This window comes from Sinocyclocheilus anshuiensis, unplaced genomic scaffold, assembly GCF_001515605.1.
Source record: "Sinocyclocheilus anshuiensis isolate Anshui unplaced genomic scaffold, SAMN03320099.WGS_v1.1 scaffold1241, whole genome shotgun sequence".
Classification (NCBI taxonomy): Eukaryota; Metazoa; Chordata; class Actinopteri; order Cypriniformes; family Cyprinidae; genus Sinocyclocheilus; species Sinocyclocheilus anshuiensis.
The window spans coordinates 36,856-55,469 of NW_015549644.1; the positions used below are offsets into that span (position 1 = coordinate 36,856).

The 18,614-nt window shown below is 37.6% G+C and overlaps 1 protein-coding gene across 1 annotated transcript in view; it reads left to right on the plus strand.

The window, feature by feature from the left end:
* Positions 1-1,459: 1,459 nt before the first annotated feature.
* Positions 1,460-18,614, plus strand: part of LOC107659918 (pleckstrin homology-like domain family B member 1) — a 91,510-nt gene continuing 74,355 nt past the window's right edge. Inside the window, exons 1-2 of the mRNA XM_016449019.1 lie at positions 1,460-1,677; positions 16,663-16,761. Of these exons, the coding sequence (XP_016304505.1) occupies positions 1,525-1,677; positions 16,663-16,761 (252 nt within the window). The 5' untranslated portion in view covers positions 1,460-1,524. The remainder of the gene's footprint in view (positions 1,678-16,662; positions 16,762-18,614) is intronic.

Sequence of the window (18,614 nt, forward strand, 5' to 3'; positions counted from 1 at the left end):
TTATTTTTTTTTTTTTTTTTTTTTGCATTTCCATAACGTTAAAAAATACATTTATCAGCGCACACTCAAAGATGATTACGGAACACCAAGGGGAGGGTTACGACATTCCATTCTGCTGTAAAATACTTATGAATACCTTTAATCAATAATAAAGTCAAATTGAATTAAAGTGTATTTTCTGGGCTCTTCCTGCTTTAATACGTGGTTTTGCCTAGAATTTTGAATTGACTGTAGCTGCATGATACGTGTATTTGTGATGCAGGCTAGAGTTAGGGGGTTGTTTAAAATCCCTAACTCTATGTATTAAAGACAGCAGCATAAATCATGCCATCAAATCATAAATCAGTGCCTCAAATCATGTAGCTTGTTAAATAGTGGCATGTTTAAGCACCTGGAAATCCCTAGCAACATGTTAAAAACCTCTCAGGTGGTTGATTGTAGTCATTGTTTTGCTGTAAGAATGGTATTATCTGTAATGATAAATTCAATGCCCAGGCCTGGTTTGGGCCGTGGCCTAGTGGACAGGGAGATTGTTCTGGATTTTTGCAGGAATGTGAGGAATCTCGGAGACGAGGCAATGGTATTTGGAGTTAATAATGTATTAAGTATGGTTGAGTGGAGGAGATTCCTGTCAATGAATCACTTCCACAATGATATGGGCACCTTGTCTCATACAATTACTATGAGTGAGATCATTTACATCTGCTATGACATGGCTCTTTGGAATACTTGATTATGCAGGAATGTGAGGAATCTCGGAGATGAGGCAATGGTATTTGGAGTTAATAATGTATTAAGTATGGTTGAGTGGAGGAGATTCCTGTCAATTAATCACTTCCACAATGATATGGGCACCTTGTCTCATACAATTACTATGAGTGAGATCATTTACATCTGCTATGACATGGCTCTTTGGAATACTTGATTATGATTGGTTATGTATAATGATGCTAAATTATATCTTCATAGCTGTGCTAGTTTTATGTCTCTCAAAGCACTCTGTGGTGTATTTCTTTTCATTTGGTAAAATAATTTCCTATCTGATCGCTCGCAATGGAGGAATAATGAGGTGAAGTCTGGAGGGAGTGATGCGTGGCCAGTGATTGTAAAGGAGAGAAAGTAAAGGTTGCTCATAACACATGAGAGCGTCAGATGAACCATAGTTCTCACACTGTCCCAGCCAAATCGTTTGGTGACCATATGGTTCCCTTGAGAGCAGGAGAGGGGGTGTATCCCTGTTTGGGGTTGAGGTAAAAGAGGAGGTGTGTTAATGACCACTATCCCGGTCATAAAAGAGGGCGGGTCTTTCTTTCGGATGAATGAACAAACCGATAAGTACTGAGCTAGGCTTTGTTAAAGGGTCACATGAAAGAGTGAGGGGGCAGAGGGACTAGCATGGGCTAGGAACTTACATGGTCACATGGGATTTTAGGATCAGTCAGATTCATTAAAAACATTTGAATTATTTACGAAGGATTACGTTTTTGGAGTTAATGATTTGTGAGTTTGCTGGAGGTCAGTGGCATGTATTGCTCTGTATCTCAGTATGAAATAGGCCATTCGTTCAGGTTGGCTAATGAGGAGTACGACATGCTGAACGTTCGGGATACCAAGATACAGCAGCAAAGCGTCTGGAATCTGGATTCTAATATGATACTCAAGAAGGTCCGATTTCAGGTTAGTTCCATTTTATTTCTGAAACCGAGCCACAAACCCTAATGGTGATATCAATAACTGGACATGTGGGGTTTTGTATGATTTCATGCTTTTGGGTTTGTGTATGATGTGATGTGTGAATCGGAATTCATGGTTTCTGTTTTCTGTGTTTGGTTTCTTAGATTTGTGTCGTCTTTAAATGTGTATCTGAAGTTTCAGACAGAATGGAGTGATTTGCCAGTTCTGATGTATAAAAAAAGTATAAAATTATATTTAAATTAATTGTATATTTTAGTTTATAGTATAGTTAGTTAAAATGTTATACTTAACTTTTTTTGCATTATCAGAACAGGCAAATAAAACAAGTATTGTTTTTCATAATCACAATTTGTCAATCTAACTTTTATCAATTTTTTTGTTTGTTTTGTATAATTTACTTTTTATGTTACAATTTTAGCTTTTTATCTCAATAATGACTTAGTGTCATAATTATGACAGTATCTAATTTCTACTTTTTATGTCATTGTCATAATTTCAACTTTTTGTCATAAGTATAACTAAAATATCTTAGGAACCTTTATTCATCTATCTATCTATCTATCTATCTATCTATCTATCTATCTGTCTGTCTGTCTGTCTGTCTGTCTGTCTGTCTGTCTGTCTGTCTGTATGTCTGTCTGTCTGTCTGTCTATTCACAATAGTGAAAACAGTGTATGTGTTTTCTGCATGCTGAACGTACAACAAATGCCAGAAGTTGGTTTACAGGTTTTCGGGCCTTAAGGTGCTGACAATATAATTCCATTCTTCCAGAGGCCATCACAGGGACATTTTCCCGCAGTAAAAGTGAGAGCGAGAGTTAAAGTCTTCCGCACCTGTCATAGGACCTCCAGCTGCCTTGCTTGCCCCCACTATGGTGACAAGCCTTTGAGCTGGACTTTTAACCTGTGAGACACACAGGCGGAAATGAGATGCATTCTGAGTGAACATGAGGAATTTCCTTAGGAAGAAACAGAACAAACAGCAGTCTTACTGGCCTAAGAGTTGAGTGCTTCTGCCACAGGTTTATTTCACACTTATGTGTTATATTAGGAAAAAGGGAAGAGTAAATAGCTGGCCAGCTCAGCTTTATTTTAAAGTTCAGGATAATTATGTTGCTTTCTAGATTACTTGCATTGAGACAACACTATGAATCTGAGATAAGGGTTGCTTACCTGCAGGCACGTGCACAGGTAGGGCTCAACCTGTGCAGAGCACATGCCCTTTTTGCCCTTACACACCGAAGTGCCCTTTTTTTGGTGATGGTGTTTTTTTTTCCTTCAATAAATCAATGATATTGGTCACCCTTTACATCTGTCTGTCTGCTTTACAAATATTTAGCTAATGAAAGGTATTAAAAACATCTTGTGACTAAATCTTGTTGGATCCGCTCAAACTGTCAGTAAACCTCATAACTCCACCCCCTCTATCTTGACTGAATGAACTGAAGTTCCACAGCAGCTGAACTAGGTCTGCAAGGGTAAATAAAGATCTTGTTGTTTGAATAAGTACAGCGTTTTCTTTACGCAAGAAACACTATGTCTATAAAGGCTCATAATTTATGTATTTGAAACTGAGCGCCGCGCCCATATAGCTACAACAAACACCTGGTGATGAAAACGTAACGCCGCCGTTTTAATGACGGACAAAATGCACATTTGTGGGGGGGTGCCCTTTTTCTGTTTCAGCACATGCCCCTCGAAAGGTCTGTGCACGGCCCTGCTTACCTGGTCCATCTTGTGATGTTGTGTTTAATGAGGTGTTGATCAGTCACTAGAGGGCACCGTTGCCTCATCATACAGGATTGTATACGCTGACACGGATTGTGAAAATGTGTATTTTGAATTGTTCAGTCATCCAGGGGCATCTGTAGCATATTATTTCATTAGTCCTGACTGCAGTCTCAAGGGAAAATTGCCCGAACTGAGTCACACAGATACTCCATAAGCACGCGAATCTCTTAAAGATACTTTTCTGCGTTTACAGTTGATCTCTTGTTCAGTTTTCCTGTTGTTCATATCAAACATAAGCAAATAATCAAGTAATTTTTCCAAGTATAAATATATTTTTTAGCTTATTATACTTGGTCTACAATTACAACGAGTTTGTCTGAAATACATTTTGTACTGTCATATACTGTCTGATACTCTACGAACTATATCTCCTCAGCAAACGCATCTTCACAAGTGTCTTTTTATAAGCTTACATTTGTGGTTGTTGTTTTTGATCAGCTGGAAGACGACTAGTGTGTCTCATTGGAGAGAAGCTCTTGATCATACAAGAGCAGCTTTTTATATTTTTTTATTATTATTATTATTTTGGTGTGGTGCCAGTAAGAGTCAGGACTGGCACAGGACTATACAAACAGTGACAAAAGCCGGACTGACCTCAGGTCTCCAGTGCTCTGGCACCTTCCCAAGAAACACTCAAAGAGAGGAACAGCATTGTGGATGCCAGTGTCTTTTGTGCACCTTCTGCAGAAAAGTGAGTTTCAGCCTTTCCTGAAATTGACTTATTTTTGCAGCAGGGGTCTCTGCAAGGTTAGTGAACAAGTGAGGAGTTCTTTGACTGAAAGAATGAATGCCTTGTGTCAGACTAGGAGTGGTTGACAGAACAGGAAGGCAAAAATGAGTGAGAGGGGGAGAGAGACAGTCACAGAGTGAGACGACTTTTGTCCTGTGCTGGGCAGGAGAATCTGCTTTTTGTCTGTGATGGTTGGCTTCGAACGTGTGCCAGCAAGAATCTCACAGCATCTTGCTACCATCCTCAAGACTCTATCCATCTTCATAATGTCTTCTCCATGAGGAGCCATGTGTTTGCTTACAGAGGGTCTTGTTTCATAGGCTGCCAGAAAGTTTGCACAGGTAAGGTCTCCTGTATGGCTTATAGGAAAACTTCGCTTTTTTGAAAAAAAAATGTTGAACTTCGATTGTTGTCTGTTATTGTCACACAGTCTACTTTTTTTTTCAAGATACTAAAAATGTTTGAATCTCATGAAACCTGTCAATAATATATCCCAAGTCCAATTTCATCACAATCAAAGGAAAAATAAATAAATTATAAATAAAAAAAGCTTACATTTTGAAGTTATACATTATAAAAAGATATATCCTATTATAAAAATGTTATTATGGAGAAAAAAACTAAATATTTAGGGTTTTATTTGCATTATAGCAATTATGCAAATTCTCATCAAATTGTTATTATTGTTATTCATCCGAATGTTTTCATTTTCAACTTTTTTGTCATTTTCATTATTCTTAGTGGAGATTTTAATGTAATCCTCATTTATGCATTTATAATACTTTATTTATTTATTTTTTACATGTATTGCAATAAGAAATACTGTAATAGAGTGATTTTTTTATTTAAATATAAGTTTCTAAAGACAGTACAACAAATACTACCATGATATATAAATATTCTTGATTTAAATTATATATATTGTATATATATAATTATACATATATTATGCATTATAGTAATTAGAATACTACAAAAAGAAAAGAAAAAAATAATTAGAATATTTGGTTTGTTTTGCAATTTTGTGACTGGAATTTCAGGGGAAATTGGTATAATTGTCCTGAAAGTAATGTCATAATCAAAATCTTAAAATAGGCTTTGTTTTATTTATACGATATTTAATTACTCATTAGGAGGTGAAATGACCTGGAAATGTTCTTGGCAGGATTTGTGAGATTCTGATCCAAAACTCTGGTCCAGTCAAATCAGCTGTGATTCAAACATAGACTGTTATTTTTAGAAACCATAGCTGTTTAAAAAAAAAAAAAAACATTAGACTATCAGTTTTTGTGAAATGATGTTTTGCTTTGCAGATATGGTACGAGTTCCTGAAAATTTCTCACTGCCAAATGCAGGCAACAGGAATGAGCTTTGTCCTTATTTTATCAGAGCTCAGGACACAACATTAAGCAGCATTGTGAGAATCTCAGACTACAGCCACGGGCCTCGGGAAACGACAGAAATCATGAGAAAACAAGAAGGTGACAAGGTCTGTGCCTCACCTTTCGTTTACTTAAAGGAGGACAGATAGAAAGAGACCAGAGGCACCACACTGTAAGTGCCACGTTAGTTGCTCTCTCTCCTCCTGATCTCCCACCATAAAATAGTGCAGTCCATTGAGCAAGTACAGAGAAACAAGCAGAGGGGGAGTGCGGGGCCTTTCCATGATCACTTTGGAGAACTTTGGAGGGTCAGTGGTGAGTGAAAAATGCTCCACTGGTTTTGGTTTTGATAATCAAGCCTCTGTTGTCCAGGTCATCTTTGTTTCCAAAAAAATGAGAATGGGCTGAAATCACAGGCCCTGCCAATGACTGCGTGTTTCACTGGGACCTTTCAGAATGCGGTTGGAATTGATTTGTTTGGAAGTAGAATACATTCATTAGCAGTGTTTGCTAAGGCAAGCGTAACATTTGCTATTGCTCATTCTTACAGTTAGGGGTTTGCTTTCAACTACTAACTTTAAGGGATAGTTCACCCCAAAAAGAAGAGTATTCTGTCATCATTTACTCACCCTTGTGTTGTTCCAAACCTCTATGAGTTTCTTTCTTCTGATGAACATGAAAGAAGATATTTTGAAGAATGTTGGTAAACAAAAAGTTGACGGTAGCCATTGACTTCCATAGTAAATTTTTTCCCATACTATGAAAATCAATGGCTACCGGCAACTGTTTAGTTACCAACATTCTTCAAAATATCTCCTTTTTAGTGGAATCAAAAAACAGCAAGGTCTAGAGATGCATTTTTTAATTTTTTTAATTTAAACTTTTAACTTGAGCGCCATATTTTTAGAAAGCTGTGAAACACCGCAAAAAAAACGCAAGATGTCAAACCGCAACGGTCAAACATATTCATATAGTGCATGTTTACATAGAAAAACAATGGAAACGCAAAAACTGTTTGTGCTAATGACTTGAATATTAGGTTACCTCAAACTGTCTATCTTTCAAAAAGCTCTCAAAACAACCTAGCAACTGCATAGCAACACACTAGAAACTCTTCAAAACACCCTAGCAACCACATAGCAATGTGCTAAAAAGTCAAAACACCCTAGGAGCCACATACGTATAGCAACATGATAAAAAAGCTTTCTGAACACTCTAGCAAATCCATAATAATGTGCTAAAACCTTTCAGAACATCTTAGCAACTGTATGTGATCTCCAAATCTTGCAGAACTTCCTAGCAACTACAGTACTTAGCAACAACTTCCTGGCATCATGCAGTAAATTTTGAATGTTTTTCTTCCCGAAAATGTAACAAGGATGTGCATGTGTCCTCACAGCAACAACTGCACTTCACAAGCTAAACTTTCCCACCTCTTGCTCTGGCTCTTCCTGTCTCTGTAAGATATCCTCCAGACACTTAAACATTTTCCAGAGCATCTTTATTCAACGTGACGTGACATGTGACCCATACTCAGAATTAGTGCTCTGCATTTATCCCATCCAAAGTGCACACACACAGCAGTGAACACACACACCCGGAGCAGTGGGCAGCCATTTTTGCTGCAGCGCCCAGGGTGCCTTGCTCAAGGGCACCTCAGTCGTGGTATTGAAGGTGGGAGAGAGCGCTGTACATTCACTCCCCCCACCTACAATCTCTGCCGGTACGAGACTCAAACCCGCAACCTTTGGGTTACGAGTCTGACTCTCTAACCATTAGGCCACGACTTCCCACAACTTATTCACTGCTAGCACTAAGCAGCCCTGTGCCAAATTTCATTTGGGATTTGAAAGAGCTCTCATGGAAATGGATTTGTTATCAGACTGGCATAATGTCAGGTCAGACTCTGAGTAAAAATGGCTCCAGCTGTGGTCAAAAGGTGGGGGCTGGAAAAGCTGTGTAATTTGGGTAAGTGATAATGTCATCCTTTTTTCACACTGTCTACCTCATGCTTTTACACCAAAAGAGCAAAAGAAGGACTTTCGGCTGGCATACACTATGCATGACTGAATCTGAACAGATTTGAAAAAACTAGGCATCACACACTTACCGAAGAAGATTACAGAGAAAAACTGGACTTCAAACAACTGTTCAAACAATCACACATTACCAGACTTTCAAGTTGCTCTGAACAAACTCACAAAGAAACGTGAGTTTCCATGAGACACGTGACAAATGAAAACAATATTACTGCACCTGAAATCGCATATTGTCTGAGTAGGTATTACATTTCAATAAGTCTGTTATGCGGCCGTTAAAAAAGTACATTCCACATAGTATGAATGAAAGCCGGACGCACTACTTCATTTTTTCATTATCATGTGACTTATGACTTCAGTTGCATCACTTCACTGCCCTTCACGGCTCCTCTCCCGTAGCCTCATGGGATAGTAAAGTGTCCATCAGATGTGCACTTTGGAATCTCGGCGGAAGTAGTAGGTCATCCGGGAACTTTTCGTCTACTGTGTTATAAATGCTATGAATTTAGACATATACTCTTTTCACCCACTATACAGTAGGGAAGTAGGTATATTTGGATGCAGTGTATGTGTTCTAAAATTGGCTTAAAATATCAAACATGTCTGATTTTCTTCGACTTGACAGATTCATAGTCTGAAGCTAAAATCTGGGTCTTTGCCCATCATACATGGCATGATTTTCTGCAAAATCTGTCAACTCTGGCTGCCTAAAATCTGCAGACTAGCATTGACTTGTCCAGACTTCAAATTGGGGCTGAAATTTGAGCAAAAGTTATATAGTGTATTCCAGCCTTTACTGAAATATTGTGAGACAGTCTGAGACAAAAGAACGGTTGGAGGAAGGAGGTTGTTGATGATATTTCCATTAGACAAAGAGAAGCTGTTTCCTTTACTCTGCATCCACCTCCTTCCAATTACTCCCAGCCCTTCTTCAGTTATTCTCTGGGAAAAAAACTTGGAATACATACTGGAGACCAGTTTTGGTAGACATGTGGTAGTTTCTATGCATACTTCTTGTGCAGCTCATCTGATGTTTGGAGGAGTGTGGATAGTCAGGAACCAGAGTCAGGAGAGGGGTGAGTCTGGGACGCTTGCTTTGGCAGCAACCCATTGTATCACAACAGCTTTTAATAGCACAGCGAAAGGAGGTGTTGACGTTGTTCTCCTTCTGCCTTGAGGCTTTGAGACCCTGCGTGCGAGCCACTTTCTGCCACTCTCCAGCTGAGGTGAAATTCTTGGCTTTGAGTTGCTCACATTATTGGATGGAGATTAAAGAGTTGATCTGAGGAGTTTTGCCAAGGCGTTGAGGGTCGCACACTGGCAACAGAGGGCATTGCCAATGCCTGGTGCACCTGAGCGAAGTCTGACCTCATGTTGTAGTCATGTGAATCTCTTTCTCATCCAAGATTTAAAAAAAATAAATAGAAGCACAAAACTAAGCTTTTGAACTGGATTTGGTGGCATCAAGCTTTGGACCAAGCATTGGAGATTTGGAAGAACTGGCTATGGTTTTGGAGCTTCTGTTCAGAGGATATAAGCATGTGCAATGATCCCATGAGATGCTGGTTTCATCGCTCAAGATCAAAATCAACATCTGTGCAAAGGTAAAGCAATTATTTGAGCATGAAAATATAGAATCAAGTCTTGAACTCTGACCCTACGCCTTGACACATGTTAAAACAGGGCTTTTTCTGCATGCTTTTTGGTCTGTGTGGGTGTTTGGGTCTGTTTGGGTCCTGTGGTCCTAAGTAGAAGAGAGCCAGGCCCCTTCACCACTCCTCTACAGGGATTAAACACGTTGAAAAGAGTTCTTTGTGCTGGCTGCACTGGAATGCCTGTTGAGCCCAGTGTCCTTAGGAAACAAACAGCCAAAGTCAACGGAACATTTGAGCAAGTGCCTGTTGGAATATTTTGTTCACTTGAGCCCCTGCCTTGTGCAGCCCCCTCAACATTGAGCACCAGAGAAAGAGTGACTCACTCTCAATAATAGTCTTCAAGCCAGGAAATTATTAGTCTGATGATGCACTATTTGTGCCTGAAAGTCAGCATGCACACAAAAACCCACTCTTCAACCTATGGAAGCATAAAATAATTATGTTTATGTCTCAGAATGACTGCATTATATTTCTTAACGTGACTTTATAGAGTAATGTGGCTTTCAATCTTGCAATTGTGGCTTTGTTACTTATAACTGAGATTTTATTTCTCATAATTTTGACATTATATTTCACATTGTGACTTTGTTTTGCAACTATTTCTCTTAATTTTGTCTTCATATCTCAGAATTGCAGCATTACTGGTACATCTCACAATGCGACTTTACTGTGGCTTTCAACCCTGCAATTTTGACTTGTTAAAATTGACTGTTACTCACCACAGAGACATTATTTCTCTTCATTTTGACTTCATATCTCAGAATTGCAGCGTTTTATCTCATAATGTGACTATATATTACATGTGGCTTTAAATCCTATATTGTTACGAATCCTGTCCATGGACTTCCGTCCGATCGCCACCAGAGGTCACTCGTCCATCATATTGACTCTCTCACTAAACAGACTGTTACACGTCACCACGGACTACATTTCCCATCATCCATTGCACTGATTGCACACAGCTGTAACCAATCACACACACACTATATTACACCCACTCAGATCCTTCTCAAACCGCCGAGTATTGTTTAGCTAGCTACATTACGGAGCCATTCCAAGTTTCCAGGTGTAGTCTAGTCTAGTCTAGTCTAGTCTAGTCGTGTTGCCTTGTTGTCTGTTTCCTGATCTTCTGCCTGTGTATCTTGGATTAACCCTTTGCCTGCTGTTTCGGACTGTGTTTGCACCTTTCCTGGACAATTGCGCCTGTTATTGGATTACCCCTCGTGTCAAGCCCTCTGGATATTGTTCGCCGATCGTAGACCCACGCTTGCCCTAGGAATACACTTTTTTTCTTGCCTGAAATGTACCTGTTTGCCACTGTTTGACCCATGCCTGTTATGACCACGTCTCTGTTTAATAAAAGCCTGTAAATGGATCCGCACGTCTCTCATCTCGTCGGCTCCGTTACATATATGGATAAAGTTGGTTTTAATCTTGCAATTATGACTTTGTTGCTCACAACTGAGGCTTTATTTCTCATAATTTTGATTATATATCTAACAATTGTGACATATCTCACACTGTGACTTTGAATCTTGCAATTAAGACTTCTCATAACATTGACTGTTATGGCTGTATATTAAATATTTGCCTCTTTATCTTACAGTGCGACTATTTCTTACTTTAAACCTCTAAATATTGGCAACCTTTTTATTTATTTATTTTTGCAACAGAAACTGGCAATCTTGTAGAAAAGGCTTTGAAATTATTGCACTTTTTATATGTAGAGTTATGAGTAGGCCCAGAAATTGTTTGTTTATTTATTTAAAATGTTCTTTTCTGGTTTGAGGGAAAATCTGCATACTTCTGTGGAATGAGTTTAAAATGTTTTAAAAATTGGTTTGTTTGACTAGTGGAAAACAGGGCAGAGTGTTTGATAAAAACCTGTTTGGAACGATCATTATTTTTGCAATTCCATTTGGTCTATGAACTTACAATCTTTAAAAAACAACAACTATTTATTAGGTTCCTTTGAAATTGTTTGACACTTGGTCTCTGTGAGGAGAAATGGAGAGTGCAAGGCATTCTGCCTCGTCCCACAGGAAACTCTCTGTCCGATAGGAAGTCTACATATAGACTCAACAGTCAGCAGTGGACTCCTCTCCTGCCATCCTGTTTGTTTGTCATGTTTCCTCTCTACTGTTTAGGGGATGTCTTCTAGAGTGATCTCCCCAGTGCCCACTTATATTGTTGATGACTAAACTATCATTGATGTTGTTATGATTAGAAGTGCTACTATATGTTTAGATGATGATAGCTTTAAAAAGGCTTGTATTATGCTAATATTGACCCTGCTGGGAATCCACTGTTTTGGAACATGATAGCTGGTTTCTTCAGCTTTGACCAACTTAAGTGGTCAAGCTGTATTTTTTGAACATGGTCAATGGTCAACCTGTTAACAACTAGCTAATGACCATCTTAGACCCGCTAGAAACCAGCTACCATGTTCCACAACACAACTGTCATCTTCAGCTGAATTTTTCTCCAGTGTAGGCCTGTATAACCCCAGCTCCTCTGGCTGGTTGTCAACAATAGACTCTTTTTTGCTCTTGGATTCTTATCTCAGGGTTATATATTTCACTGACGTTGACATGAGCATGCACACAAGAGCCTTTGATGGTGTTCTGGTGACCTTTGCCCATGTGTCTTCACTGTGCAGGTGGTCTGCCGGTTATTAGCTTGTAACCAAGCCTCTGGTATTCTTAAAACAATGAGTGATGGAGAAACCAGCATACCAGAGGTTTTGCACAGCACTTAAAAGCATCCCACAATACTAAGTAAGTGTATTAGAAAGATTAGCTTTGAAGCTAAAAACAAAGTTCTGGTTAGCATTTTATTAGGTCCATAGCCTGTAGACATGGGATAGGATAGGATCTATAAATAGCAAGGTTCATCAAGTTTGCTTTTTTATTCAATGGCCATGTTTAGACCTCTTGAGAATCAATGTTACATAATTATACTTGGTAGTAGAATTTCTACCAACTCATTGCTATTTTAAGTCACGTTCAGGAGCCCAGTTCATTTTCACATTCCTCTACTTTGCAACATTTTTGTCGCCAGGTCTAAAAATGGAAGAAGGTATTTAGTCATCCATGTGTTTGTCTGTGGCCATAATCATACACTCACAGAAATGGCAGTATTTTATCATCTGCCCCTCAATTTCCTGTCTAGATAGGCCTATGTGTCTGTATGCTGCAGCAAATACGCGGCCTGGTGCACGCACTGATCTTCAGCATGTGTGTTGTTTTCTTCAATAACGTCCTCTGAAGTTTGGACATCTTTGGATATGAAGAGGCCTTAGGCATTGTGATCACATGTCGTGGAAACAAGTTCAATGACAGCAAACTGTTGAACAGGAAGACAAGGCGGGACATATAGAGCAGCTCCTCCCCTTTTTAAAATAACCAATAAGTGAGAAAATGTAAGTTTTGAATGTTTATATCTTGTAAGTTTTTATTGTTTATTTCTGCAAATTTTGTCATTCTTTTGGAGCAAACTAGCTTATAAATTACCTTAAAGGTATAGTTCATCCAAAAATTAAAAGTATTATACTTTTTGTGCACGTAGAAAACAAAAATAATGACTAATAACAAATAAAATTGTTGAATAAAGTCAGAAAGAAAAGCTCTTGGATTTCAGCTCTCGGTCAGAAAGCTCTCGTATTTCATCAAAAATATCTTAATTTGTGTTCCGAATATAAACAAAGGTCTTACAGGTTTGGAACAATTGGAATAATTTGATAAAATATAATCAAATTAAATTATATAAAAATTATTATTATTATTATTATTATTATTATTTACTAATACGTTTATATTTATATCATTAAATGTTATTATGTTGCAATCAGCATTGTTTTCTCCATCTGTCCATATACCCCTATATCAGAACAGACCCAATTTTAAGAAGTACAGTTTTAGAGCAGTGCTTCACCACCAGGTGGAGGTCTCTGAGCAGGCAGCTTGCAGAAGATAACACACTATTGAAAAAGCTCATAATCTCTCTCTCCATCTCTGTCCCTGTACTTTCAAGCTCAGCTGAAATTCCACTGATGAATAATCCACTGCGCCTCAAGGCAGGAACTAGAAAGCTGTTATTACACTTCAACAGCTAGGACTCACTTCGAGTGTCTTGTACCACATTTCTTCACTCTTTTATAAACCAATTACAAATTTCTTCTCCTTCAGCATTTCCTCGGCATACGCAATATTATCTTGAAGGAAAATCCTTTAAATGAACCTCAGCAATATGAGAGAGTGGATCGCATGTGGTGGAGCATCTACATTCCAAAAACCACCATCATGTCTTTCCATTCAGACATGTATCTACCATTAATCCATGGCCTCCTTCCAGCCCACAGTGCTGTCATTTAGAAAAGCTGAATGTTGTGTCATCCGTCTTTCAGAACGATCCAATATCTCTTCTCTAAACTTGACACTTAAGCATTATGAATGCAAGCATCAGGGCCTGAAAAGTTTGAAAGAACACTTCTACTGAAGAAAAAAAAAAATCTTAATCAGTGTGTTTATCTTGTTTACCAAGAAAAAATTCTAGACATTCTTTAAACAAGATAAATTTACTTGGAAACTTTTTTTTTTTATATATATTTTGAACTAAGTTAATTTTTATTACCCTACTGACATTTAAAACATTGTTTTATGGCTTAACCTAATTAAATCTGATGAGGATATATAATAATAATAATAATAATAATAATTGAGGCAGAAACTATGATATGATATGATATGATATATGATAACAAAATAACTTTTTTGAATTACTATATATTGAATTTAGTTTTTTTTACCCCATTGATTTAAAAAAAAATTTGTTTTAAGCATAAATCTCAATAAATTTGATGATGATGGTAATGATGATGATGATGATGATGATGATAATAGTAATACAAATTAGAAACTATATAATATTCAAGATTATTCAAGATATATTCTCTGTATAAAACGAGTCTTATGCAATTTTGCTTCTCAGGTAAACTGATTTTTAAGGATGTTTTATTTTTTTCCCCTGGAAAACAGACATACACATACAGAATACATACACTTATGCATCATTTAGGAAAATAATTTTAGAGGTGTGGCTCTGAACATATGATTCGTCTCTTCACTTAATTGCATGTGAGCTAGTTTGGGGTCACTGAGCAACGAACCAGACCTACATGCGTTCACTCGACCACATCTCTTCATCTTTTTCCATAGTACTCTTCAGGCAAGGTGCAGCATCCACAGAGAGCGTCTCTCCCATTTGAGCACGCTGAAGAGAGACAATAACAGCCTTTATGCTGCATTCTGGAAAAATGTGCTGTCCTTCACATTGGTGGGTATGATAATGTGTGAGCGTGTGCACTTGGAACAGAATCAAACTCTGTATAAAGACACTAGTAGGGAAATGTGACTCATTGCCCCTTATATCGTGCAAATCGGCTTTGATGAGCTAAGAGGCATGTGGCAATAACAGAGTTTTGGATTGTGATCAAACCCAATCTCAATCTGTCAGATCTTCTGTCTGTCTGCCTTTCAGTCAGTTTTTGTATATTTCCCAGATGACCTACTGTACATATACTTCCATTATTACTCTCTTGTGTTTGCTTCAACTTCTTAAACTTCCTCTCTTCACTGTAATTCTTTTTTCTTTTATGGAGATCAATTTTTTTATTGACCAGCGAACTAACATCTGTGATCAGGGCTGTAGCCGACAGGCAGGAATGTGGGATTTAGCTCAAAGCAGCATGTACAGGCAGGTCCGTGCTGTTTTGAATAGGAACATGTATCTTCTAAATGAAGATGTAGAGGGACTAGAGAGGCGGAACATTGCCTAGTTACATTTCCTAAGACATCAGGGACTTTGATATAGCAGTATGCTCAGAAATGGAGGCGTTGTTTTTGTTGGACAACTGGAATAAGGTAAATGTGTATAATCTATTTCCTATTTCACATTTTAAACAGCAAGCCGGTTATTACTTATCTCATTTTTTTTATTTTTTGATGGATACATGCTCTCTCTGCTGGTTGCTAAATTTTTAAAATCAAATCAGAATTTAATGTGCAAGCAATACTTTGTAGATCCCGTTTTTGCATTATACAAGGGTCATTTTGTTCAGGTGAAGTGGTTTCAAGTATTAAAAGGTTCGATTTGTGTAAAATTTGATTCAGTGTCAAGCAATTTAAATTCTTCAACCTTCTTCTCCAATCTCTATAAAAAGGTGCTATCATTGAATCTCACAGAGTAATTACAATAATTACATCAGATTATGCTATTATAGGTTTGGGTTTCATTGAATTCATTTTTTCTGTGCAATGGAACGGTGCTGTGGATGTTAAAGACTCTGCATGGAATTCAATGCCAATAAATAACCTTTGTTTTTATGAGTGTACATAACAGAATTCTTTGTGACTAGCCAACAGGTAAATGTACAAATTGAACCATTGGAGTGATTGTATATTGTGCTGTGGTTGAACTCGTAGACAGCATGTTGAGTAAGAGCACAGGAATGTCAGGGCAGGAAGGTCTGTGTGTGTGTGTGTGTGTGTGTGTGTGTGTGTGTGTGTGTACTGATGTCCAGAGCTCAGAGGTTAGCAGGTAATGGATACTTCCAGCGAGTCCTTTGAAGTGAAATACTCTGCAAAGAAGGCTTGTAAAAGACAGGCACTGATCTCAGTCCATGCACAAAGTTGAATAATTCAGAGATTTCCTGTTTTTGCGAACAGCATGTACACAGATGTTACAGTTTATAGATCAGATTACATGCTCACGTTACTTTGGTTTAAATTATAATTCTTTTATCTACCTTTTAATATTACATATTTTTGTGTGTGTGTGTGTGTGTGTGTGTGTGTGTGTGCGTATGTGTCAGGTCTCAGAGGAAAAGGCAGCTTGCGGCCAGTGAGAAGTCAGTGTGAGTTGGGCCAAGGTGGTAAATCAGCATTATCTGTTTGCAAATGCCATTTGTGTGAGTGCAGACTCTATTCATCAGGGCAGTGAGTCAGCTGAGGATGCAGACGGGGAATGCCGGAGGCTGCATTTCTCCCACTCACACTATTGTGTGTACTTGACTGGCTTAGCAGTCGTCTACACTACAAGACACCAGTTAGAGAGAATATATACACGTATGCAAGTATGTACCGTGGCCCTACAAATAGATAGTTCTGCCACAAAATTAAAACCGTCATCATTTACTCACCCTCAAGTCTGTCCAAATCATGCCATGTAACACAAATAAAGTTATATTGCAGAATGTTCGTGCTGTTATAGGAATAAGAATTTACTAACAAAACTGAGTAAAAGATATTATAAACGTGATTAATTGTATAAGATTTGCAAGGTTGTTTCAACACTGTTCTTGCCTCTGGCAGGATCCTCATGTCCCGGAGCGAGTATGTGAAAACACGCTGGTCATGGATAGTTTGAACCAAAACCTTACCATTGGACACCAGTCTCATCAAGTGCTCCAGGTGAGATCAAACTTTAATTACCACATGTGACAACATTTTATGTATATATAGTGTTGTTTGTTTGTTTATTTATTTATTTATTAAGAAAATAATACTTTTATTCAGCAAAGATGAATTACTTTGATCAAAAGTGACAATAAAGGCATATATAATTTGAAAATATTTTATTACAATATCCTGTACACTACCATTCAAAAGTTAGGAGTCAAAATTTTGTTTTCTTTTTTTTGGAAAGAAATTAATACTTTTATTCAGCAAGGATGTGTTAAATAGATAAAAAGTGATAGTAAAGACTCGTATTGTTAGAAAATATTTCTATTTTAAATAAATACTGTTCTTTTTAACTTTATATTCATTAAAGAATCCTGAAAAAAGTATCACAGGTTCTATAAATATATATATGTACTGTATATATATTTATATATATTAAGCAGCACAACCGTTTTCAACATTGATAATAAATCAGCATATTAAAATGATTTCTGTAGGATCACGTGACACTGAAGACTAGAGTAAAGTCATCTTTGCATCATAGAAATAAATCGTATTTTAAAGCATATTCAAATAGAAAACCATTATTTTAAATTGCAGTAATATTTCACAATATTACTGTTTTTATGTATTTTTGATCAAATAAATTAAGCCTTGATGAGCATGAGAGACTTCTTTAAAAAATTTTTAAATTCTTACTGATCCCAAACTTTGAACGACAGTATAGTATTATGTATGTTACAGTATATAATATCGTTTCTTATTTTCTTCTTTTCATAGTTTTTATTTTATGAGCAAAAAAGAGAAGCTCACAGAAGTAGAAAGGTATTTTCTCCCCCCCCCTCTAATTACTGTTTTTTACAGTTTGCATAAAAGTCAGAAAGTAAATCCAGTTCTGATAGCAACACCTTTGTTCAGCACAGCTTCATAGGGGGAGCTTATGTCTGGAAGTAAAGGTTGAGTGTTCGTGATACGAGGTGACAGGCAAAGTGTGAAACACACCCTTGGGGGCATCATTACCATCATCACCTTCTGCTTCAACATGATTGCCGCATCTATGTGGATTTCTCCCTGTAGTAGATAATCTATGGCAAATGTGTTGATGGTTTGACACAATGATCATCTCTCACTCACATCCTGTAAGCGCCGCTTTAATCGATTACACTAATTGCCTCCTGCTAATCTTGTTTAAGCAGTCGGGTTTATTCTAAACCCAACCGTATACTGCAGCCCTGAGGTGATAATATGTTTTTAGTAGATGTTTGGGAAGGTGGGTGAACAGCAATTATCTGAAAGGCAGCTGTATGGTTAAAAATAATATTCCTATATTGCAATAAGCCTGTACAAAATGAAATTTTGTCCACATTTACATATCATCATGATTGTGTCTTGAACAGAATTTACTAGCAAAATAAGTCGATGGATTCAGCTAATTTCGAGTTGAAAAATGATGTCATTGCATGATAGCAGAATTACAGGGTACAATCTTCCCCTCCCAGTCATTACCATTTTGCATTGTTGCCATGACAACCTCCCCCATGCTGAGCCTTTAAGTTTCAATGGAGGTCTACTCTCAAGATGTGACTGAAGGCACTTCTCTAGGGTTGAAGAGAATAGTAAGATGAGCACTCAACTGCCTGCTGAGAGCTCAGCTTGAATCACATTGGAACTTCTTGTTATGAAATATTAAATAATTGTGGGTAATTTTAGCTGATGTATGAGTTGACTCACTATATTTATGGTTAGTATTGCAGCAGCACAATGGCTTTTGCATCTTAGATCAGACACAGACATTTAAAGCAGTGGTTCTCAATCTTTTTGACTTTCAAGGCCCTTCATGACTTTTCTAGCTGGCCGTGATA